The sequence below is a fragment of the Protopterus annectens genome, chromosome 4.part1 (genome assembly GCF_019279795.1).
Source record: "Protopterus annectens isolate FY-2018-M chromosome 4.part1, PAN1.0, whole genome shotgun sequence".
NCBI lineage: Eukaryota > Metazoa > Chordata > Ceratodontiformes > Protopteridae > Protopterus > Protopterus annectens.
In genome coordinates this window covers 839,530,037-839,543,981 of record NC_056734.1, presented here as the reverse complement: position 1 = coordinate 839,543,981, position 13,945 = coordinate 839,530,037, and the positions used below count along the sequence as shown (strand labels likewise).

The 13,945-nt window shown below is 40.9% G+C and overlaps 1 protein-coding gene across 1 annotated transcript in view; it reads left to right on the top strand.

The window, feature by feature from the left end:
* Nucleotides 1–13,945, top strand: part of HPS3 (HPS3 biogenesis of lysosomal organelles complex 2 subunit 1) — a 603,825-nt gene that overhangs the window by 60,053 nt on the left and 529,827 nt on the right. The window contains exon 6 of the mRNA XM_044070618.1: nucleotides 5,277–5,358. Within this exon, the coding sequence (XP_043926553.1) occupies nucleotides 5,277–5,358 (82 nt within the window). The remainder of the gene's footprint in view (nucleotides 1–5,276; nucleotides 5,359–13,945) is intronic.

The following is a 13,945-nucleotide window of genomic DNA, read 5'->3' as shown; positions in this document are numbered from 1 at the left end:
CCACACTCCTCACATAGTCCCACTAAACCTACACCACCAAAATCCAGACATAGAAACACAAAAACATTTGTGGAGGCTCTCAATAATAATCTCCTAAAGCAACAGAGACCTCCAAAGCAGAAATGCAAGCAACCTCCACCCCCCAACACAACCCAAATGACATGTAGCCCACAGACTCAGTGTGGCAATAAACCACAGCCCATAAGGCAAAACAATGTACCCAACACACTAGTCATAGGTGACTCTATAGTCAGCACACTGATGTCCCACTCACCAGGCTAAACAGGGAGAAGGTTACTGTCAGCTGCCTGTTGGGTGCCAGGATCCGCCACATAACCCATGGACTCAGGTCACTTCATCACAAGTACAAATATGACTCTGTCATTGTCCATGTTGGTGTGAACGACCTGAGATGTACCTCCCTGGACTACATGAAAAGAGACATGGAAGAGCTCTCAGGTCTTATAGCCCAGGGAGGTATGACCCTAGCCCTGATTAACATCCTGCCATCGTCCAGAATGATACATCAGTATAAGGACAAAATGATTGACTTCAACAATTGGCTAAGCTTATGGTGTTATTTTAAGGGGATCCAGTATCTGTCTGCCTGGGACGACATGGTCAACAGACCACGATGCTTTGCCAGAGATGGCCTGCACCTGTCGCCCCTGGGGTTCCAGATACTGGCTAAGGGTCTTGCCGCCCATATAGTGCCTTTTTTAGGCAAGGTTCAAATGACAAATTCACCACCATAACAGGAACAGGCAAATAAAAATTGAGGGTAATGCTACTCAATGCCAGAAGTCTACATCTCAAAATGCACTCACTCGAGGCACTCCTTAAAATGGAGAACATCGATATGTGAGCATTGACTGAGACCTGGTTCAAGGCTCTAGAGAGCTCCCCTGCATTACCAGACTATAAGTCATACCACACTTTTCTGCCATCTAACCTGGACCAGAACACCAAAGGCGGAGATGTGTCCATATTCATTAAGGATATCCACACCTCCAGGCTAATTGCGCAGCATAATGCATCCAAGGTTACCCAAGTGCAACTAACTCTTTGCAAAACTGCAATCCAAATTGTAGCTTGATACAGATCACCCACCACACCCCAGGATTCCCACTCCTCTTTTCTTGATATACTGGAAAATATTAGGGTTCAACCAAACACCCTAATAATGGGTGATTTCAACTACCCCACCATTAACTGGGAAAACTACTCATGTACCAACGCCTTCGCTCAATACTTTCTGGAATTTATAAATTCCAATGTCCTGGATCAACTTATCCACACCCCCACCGGAGGCAACAGTATCCTAGACCTGGTCATTACCAACATAAGTGACCGGTGTTTCACACCTGAAGTCAACTCCTCATCGGTCAGATCCGACCATAAGCTAATTACCCTAGATATCCGCATCCCGCTCCCACCCACTATTAAGGAAACCACGGTAAACAATTTCTCCAAAGCCAACTTCATGCTTCTTAAGACAGAAGTGGCGAACTTCATGACACCCATGCAGATGGACAATACAGTTACGACTGCTGAATCCTACACAAATGCACTCTATAAGCACTTAAACGAGAGCATTGATCGTGCTATCCCAAACAGAACCAAGACACTATCCTCCAAAAAAAGGAAGCCAATCTGGTGGTTCCCTGCCATAAACAAACTCTACAACAGAAGGAAGAAACTGTTGCAAATGAGAGTAAAATCCCATGAGTGGAGGAGCTCCCTGATCAGCCTCACTAAGAAGCTGAGATCCCTTATAAGATCCTCCAAAGCTAGCTACAAAAACAAAATCACCACTGATTCTAAAGGCAACCACAAAGCATTCTATAGCTATGTCAAGAATCTCAATGGCAACACCCAGATCTGCCCTGAGTTACAGCACAACGGCATGAAATTTACAGAACCAACTGATATTGCCAACATTCTGGCAGATAGGTTCGCTGCTAACTTTACCCCCTCTTACCCTCTAAAGGGCCCATACCTATACATAAGAATGCAGAATTCCTGTAATCACATCTATGCAGGTAAAAGCTGCAGTCTCTAAAACCAAAAACACAACATCCATGGGACAGGGCAACATCCCAGGCTGCATTTTATATGAACTTCAGAACGAACTGGCTCCCCACCTAAGCACCATGCTCAATCATAGTCTCAAGTCAGGCTTGGTGCCCACTGAATGGTGCACAGCAACAGTTATCCCACTCCACAAAGGGGGAGCTATCACTGATCCTGGGAACTATCTCCCTATTAGACTGTCGAGCCTGGTATGCAAGGCCATGGAACGTATCATCATGGAACTCATAAACAAAGACATTGGTAACCTCCAAACTCTGGACCCCAACCAGTTCGGGTTTGTGAAAGGCAGATCATGTCTTCTGAACCTGATCAACTTCTTTGAGGCAGTCACCAAAGCCGTAGACGAGGGTAAGGTGGTTCGCATAGCTTAACTTGACCTCGCCAAGGCTTTCGACACCATCCCCCATTCTGGAATTATAGCTAAACTCACTAAACTAGGTATAAATCCCTACCTCACAAGATGGGTTGCCAACTGGATCACTGACAGAACCCACACTGTAAAAGTTGCAGACTCCAAATCTGACTTCAAACCAGTGACAAGTGGAGTACCACAGGGTTCAGTCCTCGGACCTCTCCTTTTTGGTATCTGCTTCCCTGAAGTACAGGCTAACACAGAAGGCCTCTGGCTAACTAAGTTCGCAGATGACTGCAAACTAGGAGCCATAGTCGAGTCCCCAAATGATGTGGGCATCCTACAGAAGGGCCTCACTCAGACAGATGCCTGATATCAGAGGCATGGCCTCAAGCTCAATGCCAAAAAGTGTATTTTCATCCCCTTTGTTAAAAACTTTGTACCCATGAACTACCACATAAACGGCAGTTTACTTAAAGTGGAACGTGTGATAAGAGACCTTGGGACCCAGGTGGACAGTAGTCTCATCGTCATAGTAGTCAGGAAATCCTTCTATGTGGCACACCTTATCACAAAAGGGTTCTCATCAAGGAAAAAAGAGGTCATTGTTCCCCTCTACTCGGCACTCATTAGACCCATTATAGAGTACAACGCTCCTTTTGGAATGTACCTCACAAGACATCTGCAGCAGCTGGAAAGGCCACAAAAGTACCTCACAAAGAGGATTGCTGGCATCATACAGATGCCCTACACTGACCACCTCAAAAAACTCCAGCTTTACTCTGCAGCATATCGCCTACTCCGACGAGATCTCTGGCTAACGTGTAAAGCTATGTTACACCCAGAGCTGTTGGACATGCTGCACCTAAAGAAATCCCAATCCCTCCGAGCTACATGCTCTAGGGACCTAAACCTTGTCACCACAATAAACAGGACATGCTGGAGGGATAGATTCCTGTCCCAGAGACTTCCTATACTCTGGAACAAGCTACCCATCTATGTCAAGCAAAGTTCCTCATTAGCACTCTTCAAGAAAAATCTTGATGAGTGGATGGGAAATAGGAAATACACCCCGGGGATCACTTCTGTGGCTTTGCTCGACAGGGGCACAGGAAATTATCTTTCTTGGGTGGCGTAAGCCAGGGAACCTTGTTGGCTAGGCTTACTTAGGCCCTTGGGCCGATAGCCTAGTACCTACCTGTGAACCTTTGAACCTATAAGGTAATTACTACGCAAGCTGCTTTTGTGGGCAATTTTAAGACTAGTCAGTTTCCCTTCTAAAGATGAGAATCAAACCCTGTACCTTCTGTGTTCGAGTTAGCACCTTAACCATTATGCTACCCTGCAATTGTTCATCACAATTAATCCTATTAAAAGCTTTGATTAAATCACATCAAATAAAACCAGAGATCTGTTTGTCAGAAGTATTGTAATGTTCTTCTAACTTCTCCTTACCCCAAAGCACTGACCTCATTAAATTTCTTGTAGTTCTACTGAGCATAGCTGTCCTTTTAATCTCTCGGTTTTCAAGATGAAATGACAGCAGTTATCATTAGATCAGAAATATTAAAAATATCCAAGACTGATGGCTACTGTCAGTTGAGTTTGTTAAAAATTTTACCTCTGGCCTTGTTTGCCATTGTCATCTTGTGTGTGTAATGCTTCTCAGTTCTTGATTTGTGCTGCCACAGATTGACAAACCCTATCTTCAAGCATGACAGCAACCCTGCTCTCTATGTTGAATACAGTGCTCCCCAAACCCTGTTGGTAGTCTAATTTACCAGCTATGCATTTGTATTACAACTAATAAGACTAGATACCTAATAATATTTACATGGACGCATCAGTTGTGATACTCATAGTGTGGTATACTTGTGAGTTGCTTTTCTCATTTTTGTGCTGGCAAAAGACAGTGGTTTATATCAAACTGATCACTGTGCTTGATACAGAACTCTGAAGGTTTGTATATGTGAGCATTTGGGTGATGTAAATAAAGGTAGTTATGCTAGTGGTTTGTTCAGTCATGCTGAAATTGCTGAGCATGTAGTTGCACTAATTTTTGTATTTTACAGTTTTTTAGCAATTAAACAAGTGTGAGAGAAATTATAAAATTGATTATTGTTTTTTTTTTCTTTCATGAAACTACATTTTGGTCTTAACACCAGTATATTTTTGAAGCCTTATTTGTTAAAAAGCAACTACATAAATTAGATTATGTATATTTGAGCTTTAGTTGAGGTATTTATTCACATTTGTACTTGCTTTAAGCTGACTGGTTACTTTGCTTTTAATTCTTCTAATTGTTTTTATTGTTTTAATTTCATGATTATAATATATTTAAGGTGGGATGTTGATCACTTGAGTGTGAGTCTTTGTGCTAAGTCTGGAAGCTTGCTCTTTATGGTATATTTTCATGATTATTTTAGTAAACGTTTGATTTTGATATTTTCATCATCTTGTCTTCTGGACACATTTTTATCAACAGTGTTTTCATTTGTTTTCTGCCATTTTGCTGGCTTTCTTGTGGGTCTTTAAGTACCAACCATTTGAATTTTATTGCGTGTACATCTCTCTGCCTGCATGTGATTTGTGTGTTGAGCTGCCATATCATTATCTATTAAACTTGGCACTGAGTTTTTTCAGGTAGGAGCACTTTTTGTGTGTAGAGGCAGTTTTGTCTTCATGCAGATTTCCTTTTGGTATTGTAATCAGATTGAGGCTTATTTAAATTGTTTGTCTTTTTAAAAACTGATGGTTGCAGTAAGTCATATGAAAGTGGTATTGTTCTTGCATTGTATTTTAATTAAGCTGTTGGTACTTTATTTAACAGTAGCAAGTTGCAGTGTTACACCACAAGGTGCAGTGCAGCTGCGGCTCGTCAGGAGGACCCCTACATCGACACAGATTTAAAGGTAATGTTGTTCTTCCATCTAATTGGAATTTGTCAGGAAGTGACTCATTCAAAGGCCTATCTCGCTACGATTTATTACAATTTTTTTAGTTTTTTTATGGCTTTTTACATTTGCAATAAAGTAGTTTCCAGATTAATGTTGTCATTAGAGTCCATGGGTAAACTTTAGTGACTGCTGTTTCTGTTCAGCAGTTGTGATTTTTCCCAACTACGAGACTTACAAGATTATCAGTGGAGACAACTTGGGAAGTGGTCTAGAAAACCAACCGACAATTGTTGGTTTTAGAAGTCTCCAGAAGGCTGCTGTTGATACAGATCATATCCTTCCTTTGTCTCCTGTCTTCCAATATTCAAGCCCAAGTGTCACGGTCTCTCCTTATATATCTGCATATATGGTGGTCTTCCATTTTCCTTCATGGTCTTGAAGCTCTATATTTTGTATTTTCTAATGTCTTTTTCTCCTTTTGTCTTTATGGCCTTCAGAAATGTGCACGGTACTCCAGAAGAAGCCTCACCTGCGTTCTGTGCAGTGGATGGATAATGTCAGTTTTTGTACCACTCACTCTTCTTGGAGTTTACCATAGCATCCTGCTGGCATCAGCACTGCCATTATTTAAACCTGTATGGCAAGATTCAGCTTGGGGTAATAGCTGTTAATAACCCAATAGTTTAACCTTTGGAAGTAGTATTTCTTTCGTATTGCTAAATGATTAGTTGTTGTCCTTGTTTCTGTATATGATATGGAAATATTAGGCAACCAGTGGCTGCTGATTATTCAGTTTTAAAGGAATTGTTAGGATTACAGATAGTACCAAGTATTCATAACACAAAGATGGGTGATGGTTTGCCTGGGGGGAGATGATAGTATGGCTGTTCATTTAGCCAGTTAATTGAGTGAGTGTAATAACATACCTGTACAAGTCTGGAAAAGTGAAAACGTGATTGTTCAAAAATTACTAGTTTTTATTGGAGAAAGAATAAGTTCATAGGGACACAAGCATGTGCTACGTACATTTGACCTAACAAGTAACCGGGCTGTCAAGTTTATTTTGTAGTACGTGGAACACATTAATTATGCTCCAAATTTGGCAGAAGGATATGAAGTTTATACAGTACCGTGCCTTCAGCTTCTGAAAATGTTGCGCAAGAAGCATTATATCCCCTCGGGACCTTCTATGTAGGTCCCTTGTTGGCAAAATTATCTATCCTGTTGTCATGGAAGCTGAAGGAGCCAGATATTGTGGTCCCCACATCCCTAAGAGACTGGGCAGGAGTCTCCGATTTCATAAGGATTTGGAACAGTTGGACCCAGAATCCAGTCATTGCTAATGGCAGTAGCTCTTACAAACAAACTTACTGCACAGAATTTGTGGTTCATTCCCTGGATCAGGAGTTCAGGGATTTGAAATGCTATGGAAAGGGAGTGTACATGCCCCCCACATGTTCTGTCAGAGCACTCAACTACATTTTGGATACTATGTGTTCATCAAGATAAAGACACTGGAGGAGTTGTTAGATAAAGATTTAAAATCCAAACTTGCTTCTGATGCTGCCATTATCACATCTGTTTCCAACCTTACCATGCACATGGCTCACAATGCTGTGAATGAGCAAGGATCATAGCTGCTGTCATCTCTATATGCCACTGTACCTACTTGCACATCACCAACTTTGCTGAGAACTTCAAGTCATTCTTTATTAAATACAGTTTTTGGCAACAAAGTGAAACGTGGATGGCACATGAATTACACATGGATACAAGTACAGAGTTTTGGGCATTTGTCATATTAAGCATGCATACACTGAATGTGGACCTAATTTTGTATGTACAGACATGTTTGTAAACATCAGAAGCAGTGCTCAGGTTATTAAAATACATTTTTAACAGGGTAGTGCAACTGTCTCCCATGCTGCTTTAGCAAACCATTGCTGATTGTGTATCACCATGCCGTGTGTACTGGCCTGCTTGAGGTATAGGCCTGCAGTGCTGCAAATGTTGCCAAGTGCAAACACCATTCAGGGAGAATATAGAAATAATGACAGGTAGATGTGACTTACATATTGAAATATTTGAGAAATGTCAGTGAGACTGTGTTCCTGAATTTTGTGTATATCTGAAGAATGTTTAGTGCTGTCTTGAGAACAGCATCATTTGTGGGCTGCACTAATTACTTCCACTCTGTGGTGTCGCTCTCACACACACAAGCACGTGCATTGGCACAACTAAGGCTGTGCATGTGTAACTACGGTGTAAATCACAGTGTGTCCCCATTGCTTCACATATGGGTGGCATTAGTTATAAAATGGGGGAGTGCCTTTACTATCATATAAGCAAACATTTTGAACATTCTTTCTGTGCTGCATATGTATTTTTTAAACATTTTGATGCTGCATTAGCATTAGCATTAGCTGGAGCACATCATAGTTCCCCAGTTCATGTGTTCCCCAAATGTGGGCAGATGTAGAGGGGTAATATTACTGCACTTTGTGGGTGACTAGTGTGCCATACCATCTAGGTGACCACTGGATGTGCACAGATGCATTCCCCTGTGCAGAGAGAGATGGTCTTGGACTTTTCTGTTTCCCCTGCCACCTAACTGTTCTGTTTAGCATGAGTTTGTAACTCAAGCTGGTTCATCAGTCAAAAGAGGGTGGTCTGCTTCATTAGCAGTGGACAAAAAACATTTCCTGAGTTTGATAGGCTTCCTCTGTGAATAATTTACCTCAGACCCGAGTGGTTAAGTGATTGATCACAATCAAAAACACCTGTACACAAACCAACATCCTACGCAACAGCAACATAATAATTCTGCAGGGTGACTAGCTCATCTCCAAATACCTTTACACTCCCCATATTTAAATATACTAACTCCAAGGTTGCAGGTTGCTGTGGGGGAAGAGTAAACAAACACATTACAAGAGTGAACAGAGTAGTCACAAAAATTCTAATCTATCAGTATGATTACCTGACCAGCAGATGCAGTTGGGGAAATGGAATAAAATGAAATCAAGAACAAGGCCATATCACCTGATCATTGAACACTCATATGGAAGTTGTGGAAACCATGTGAAAGCTGCATTTTTCACTTTCTAGTATACTTTTGTTAATTTGAATAGTATGACAGAGGATAACTCATTTTCAGGGAACATGGGGGTAGTCCATTTTGTACAATGTGCTAATATTAGCACATAAAAAACATTATATTAAAGTATTTTAGAATGGGTACATTCTATATTAACAGACATTCAAAATACTGAATGTTTTTCCTGGTGGCAGAAGTGAACAGATGCTCATTTGATAATTTCTGTCGGCGCTACTTTGCGGGAGATTGCAGAACAGCTTGGAATGGGTATTTGCCCTTTCCCCGCTGTTGTGCGATCTTTGAGTTCATATGTATAATTAGCAGGGGGTGTTGGGTGCAGAGGGCTTGTCTCTTTTGCAAAAATGTGAGTTTTATATTTTTGTATGTTATTTTATTTTCATTATTTTTTTTTTGATTATATGGGATCAATGTTTTGATGTTGCCAATCCTGTTAGAATACATGTAATGCAGTAGTAATTCAGTAGAATAACCATTTAAAGAATTATGAATTCCTGTAGCATTCTATGACTCTTAGTTTTGGTATTATTCACCATTTTAACTGTAGTTGTTTAGGCCATCACATATGTCCATCCATCCATCCTCAACCCCTTTTCCCATTTTGCACATGGTGTCGGGGGGCTAGTTCCTCAGTGATAATCATCTTGAGCCAAGGTTTACACTGCCGGGTAGCTAGCCCTGTCATGGTAGTTCATTCGCAACACTCACTCGCACACACACACTCTCACCTACGGCCAATTTAGAGTGTCCATTCCACCTACAGCATGTCTTTGGAATGTGGGAGAAAACCAGAGCACCCAGAAGAAATCTATGTTACCTCAGGGAGGACATACAGACTCAGCACAGAAGGCATCCCATCCTAGATTTGAACTGGAGTACCTGTTGCTATATGGCAACAGTGCTAACTGCTACACCACAGCCCATCCCATATGTGTAAGTCTAATTTTGCAACTGTACTCAGGATATGTTTTCTTTGTTTGTTTTCATGCATGTCGGCATTTTAATACCTTTTTCATAAACTAAGTGGTGTTACAGATTTTAAGACCTTAAGTAGAGGTGTAATGCCATTTTATTTCTGTAATGCCTGTAGCAAATTGGAAGCAAGTCTATGCAGGGCAACTAAAGTTTTTTTGCATGCATTTTTCCTGCATCTCTAACTGCCTTGTGCATTTCATCTTGCTGATGGTGACAGAACTCCTTCACCTCTCATATATCTTTGTACCCATCCTTGTTATGAATAGGACCTCCCTTCCTGCTGTTTAAGTTTGTCTGTGTCTTAGCTCCCACAGCCTTACATATAGTGGAAGAAGTCTGCTTTGAAAGTATAGAGTAGACTGCAGCAGCCCAGTATGATGTCATAGTTCATAGGTTCATAGGTTCATACTAGGCTATCTGCCCTAGGGCATTTATACACCCATTTTAAATTAATTTTACTATGCCCTTTTATACTGTGCCTCTGTCTAACAGTGACACAGAAGTGATACCTGGGGTAAACCTATGATCTCCCATCCACTCATCAAGATTCCTCTTGAAGAGAGTCAATGAGGGACTCTGCCTAACCTGGACTGGGATTTTATTCCATAGTGAAGGGAGCCTCTGGGTTATGAATCTGTCCCTCCAGCACGTCCTATTTATTTCAGTGCTGAGGTTCAAGTCTCATGGGATTTGGATTTTTGAGGTGCAGCATGTCCCTTAATTCCGGGTTGGACATGGCCTTATCGTCAGGCACAGGTCACCTCTGAGCAGGCGGTATGCCACTGAGTAGAGCTGGAGTTTCTTTAACCGGGCAGCATATGGCATCTGTTTGAGCCCTTTGATCCTCTTGGTGAGGTACTTTTGGGGTCTTTCCAGTTGCTGCAGGTGTTTGGTAAGGTACATCCCAAAGGCATTGTACTCGATTATGGGCCTGATGAGGGATGAGGATGACCTCCTAATCTAGATGTGAATCCCTTCATGATTAGGTGGGCTATATAAAATGTTTTTCTAACCACTTTGGCCACGTGGTTGTCAAATGAGAGATTGCTATCAACTTGGGTCCCCAGGTCCCTAATGACTTCTTCTGTACTTAATGGATTACCACCTATGTGGCAATTTGTTTTGCCAAAGGGATGACTATACACTTTTGGCGTTTAGCTTGAGGCCATGGCTCTGGCACCAGTTGTCTGTTTCTATGAGGCCCTTTTGGAGGATGCTTGTGTCGGCTGTGCGAACTTGGTCAGCCACAGCCCTTCCGTGTTGGCCTGTACCTCAGAGAAATATATACCAAACAAGAGAGGTCCCAGGACTGAGCCTTGTGGGATGCCACTTGTAACTGGTTTGGAGTCTGACATGGCTCCAGCAATTCTAACCATGTGGGTTCTGTCCTTGAGCCAGTTTGCAACCCATCTAGTGACATAGGGGTTTATATTTAAGCTGGTGAGCTTATCTATAATGCCTGAGTGGGGTATTATTGCGTAAGTAGGTCCAGATAGGCTGTGTGGACCACCTTCCTCAATGGCCTTGGTGACTGTTTCAAAGAAGTCAACCAGGTTTAAGGCAGGATCTGCCCTTAACAAAGCGAACTGGGTAGGATCCAGTGTCTGTAGGTCCCCAATATCTTTATTTATGAGGTCCATGATGATCCTTTCCATAGCTTTGCAGACCAAGCTAGTCAGGCTTATGGGCGATAGTTTCCAGGGTCCGTTGAGGCACCACCTTTGTGGAGAGGGACCACTGTTGCTGTCGCCACTCTTTGGGTACATATCCTGTAGTAAGGCTGAGATTGAACAGTAGTTTTATGTTTGGGTTTAGCTCTTCTTGGAGTTCATGAGCCTGGGACACCGTCTGATGCTGTGTTTTTGCTTTGGAGGCGGCTCCCACCTGAGCATCTGAGATGTCGGGGGGGCAGCACTCTGCTGGGATAGATATTTGCCCTTTTGGTGGGGAGGGGGGGAGAAGTTTGCACTGAACCTGTCAGCTAGGATGTTGGCAATGTCTGTGGGATCAGTGTATTTTTTGTCATTTTGGACTAATTCTGAGCATATCTGGGAATTCCCACCCAGGTTCCTAACATAACTAAAGAAAGCCTTGTTTTATTTATTTATTTTTAAGGCCTTTCCTGCAGTCCTTGAACTGTGATGCTGCACATGAACTCTGGTCATTGCTAATCATTTCTGTACTTTACACCTGTAGACGTCTTTGCTATTTCCACATTGATATCAAACAAATATGTCATTATTAGTGTCTCTTCTGTTAATGTCTTATAACCATCTGTAAATGCCAGTGGCTGGTGCATGAGTTAGCTTCCTGAAGGGTGGGGAGTCATTACTGTACGGTTAGAGGGCTAGATATTAGCTGCATTTATTATGCACAGGAAGGAGACATTACCACATTTTATTGCCCTTCCAACAGGCTGTGTAATATAAGGCAGTTTGTATACTCTGTATCTGCCCCAGCTAGTCAGTTTACTGCATCTGCTTCCAATCACCATCAGGAATTACATCAAGTGCGTCTGTTTTCCTTATGTTTCACCTAGGAAAGAGCAATGCTGCAGACCCACAGTGCTCTCCATTCGTCAATCTATCCAGAAAACCGAAGCTTGTCACCAAACCATCATCTTTGGTGACATATGCAGGATCTAAATCTCTGCACTATTGGGATGTAAAGTTGAATGATAGCATATATTCTTATTTGACTCCTTGCCAGAAAGAGAAACCCATACCCGTCCTCTAAGCAGATTGAAGTGCATGCCATTTGATAACAAATTAAAATATAATCTCCTCCTCTTCACCTACAAACTGCTGTTGGCAACCATTGTCCAGCCCTCAGTTCGCCACTTCAGTTGTAAACCATCAGCAGAACTCGGAGATTCCCCAACAAACGTCTTTTACAAACTCATAAAGCAACATCAAAATTGGAGACCAAATTACTCAGTTTCCTGTCTAATGAATGGAATGTTATACCAATCAGCATGTATTAGTGGTAATACTACCACCTTTAAAATTTCTGTGAAAGCCCACCTGAACACCATGCTTGCTTGTTTGCCTCAAGTGTAACATCACTTAATAATTTATGCATGCTTAATCTCAACATTGCTGCAAAATCAAAGCATGAGAAAACCTACACCATTTAGTTGTAGTATTAAATTACCTATGGACTAATGTACAGATTGATGGAAATCAGTGTACTTCAGCAGGAATGAGACTCTGAAGCGCACTTAATACTTTTAATTGATATATTGTAGTTTAATGTTTCTTAAAATAAGCTGTTGTACAGGAGACAAGATAGCATAATCTCAAATAAAATCGATAATGCAGTGCAAATATGCAGCTGACTCATATAATTCGAGCATAAGTGCAGTCTAACCTGTGATCCATTTACATATATTTACAAAATTTAAAAAAATGAAAGATGGCTATTTATGCCAGCCCATAGCAACAAAGATGTGTCCAAACGTTTTTAACACATTCTTCTGTTACTAGGCATATGAAATTATGATGTTTCAGCTGTTTCTTCACTAGTTTGCAAGTAGATAAAACATTTATTTCATGCCCATTGTACTTTTGCATGTACTAAAGCAGTTTTGAAAACAATCCTTGGTCATGTCAGCATAAAACTTATATCATGTTCCTTGGTAATTTGTACTGTACATTCAGTTGCACATTCAAGCTTGTATAGTATTGCGCAAGTGTCTTGTGTCAGACTGATTTGTAATTGAGTATGGAGATTATTTATATATATATATATATATATATATATATATATATATATATATATATTATACATATGCATGTGTGTGTGTGTGTGTGTGTATATATATATATATATATATATATATATATATATATATATATATGGGTCTACTTGAGATTACCAAAATGTCAGTAGACCGACATTTAAAACACCGAACCAAAAAGCTCGACGTTTCACATGAGCGAAACTGCAGAATGCCGACTTCTGAATGCTTAACAGTCCAGGTTGAATGGAACAGGAAATTTGCTTTTGTGGACATCGCAGTGCGATCTCGGAGTTGGTATCTATAAGTAGCAGGGGGTTTGGGGAGGAGGGCACAGCCCACCTGCAAAAAGTGAAATGTAAAGGTTTGTATGTTGTTTTTTTTATTTGTAGTTTATGTTATGCTTTAATGGTAAGAGTTTAGATCGGTTTAGATGGTAGGTGAGGTGTGAATGATGAGAAGTAGGTAGTTTTATTTGGAATGTTGTGTTTTTTTCTTTAATATGTTGTTTGTGTGTGTTGTTGTTTGCACATTGTAGTGAGGTTTGTCAGGATTTTTTAGTGTTGGGATGGTGTGTATCGGGTGTGTGAAGTGTCGGTTTTTTGTAGTATTGGTGTTGTGGGCTCGGTGTTCTAAAAGTCGGTGTTGTGGGATTTTGTTTAAGTGTAATAGACCCGTGTGTGTGTGTGTGTGTGTGTGTGTATGTATATATATATATATATATATATATATATATATATATATATATATATATATATATATATATATATATA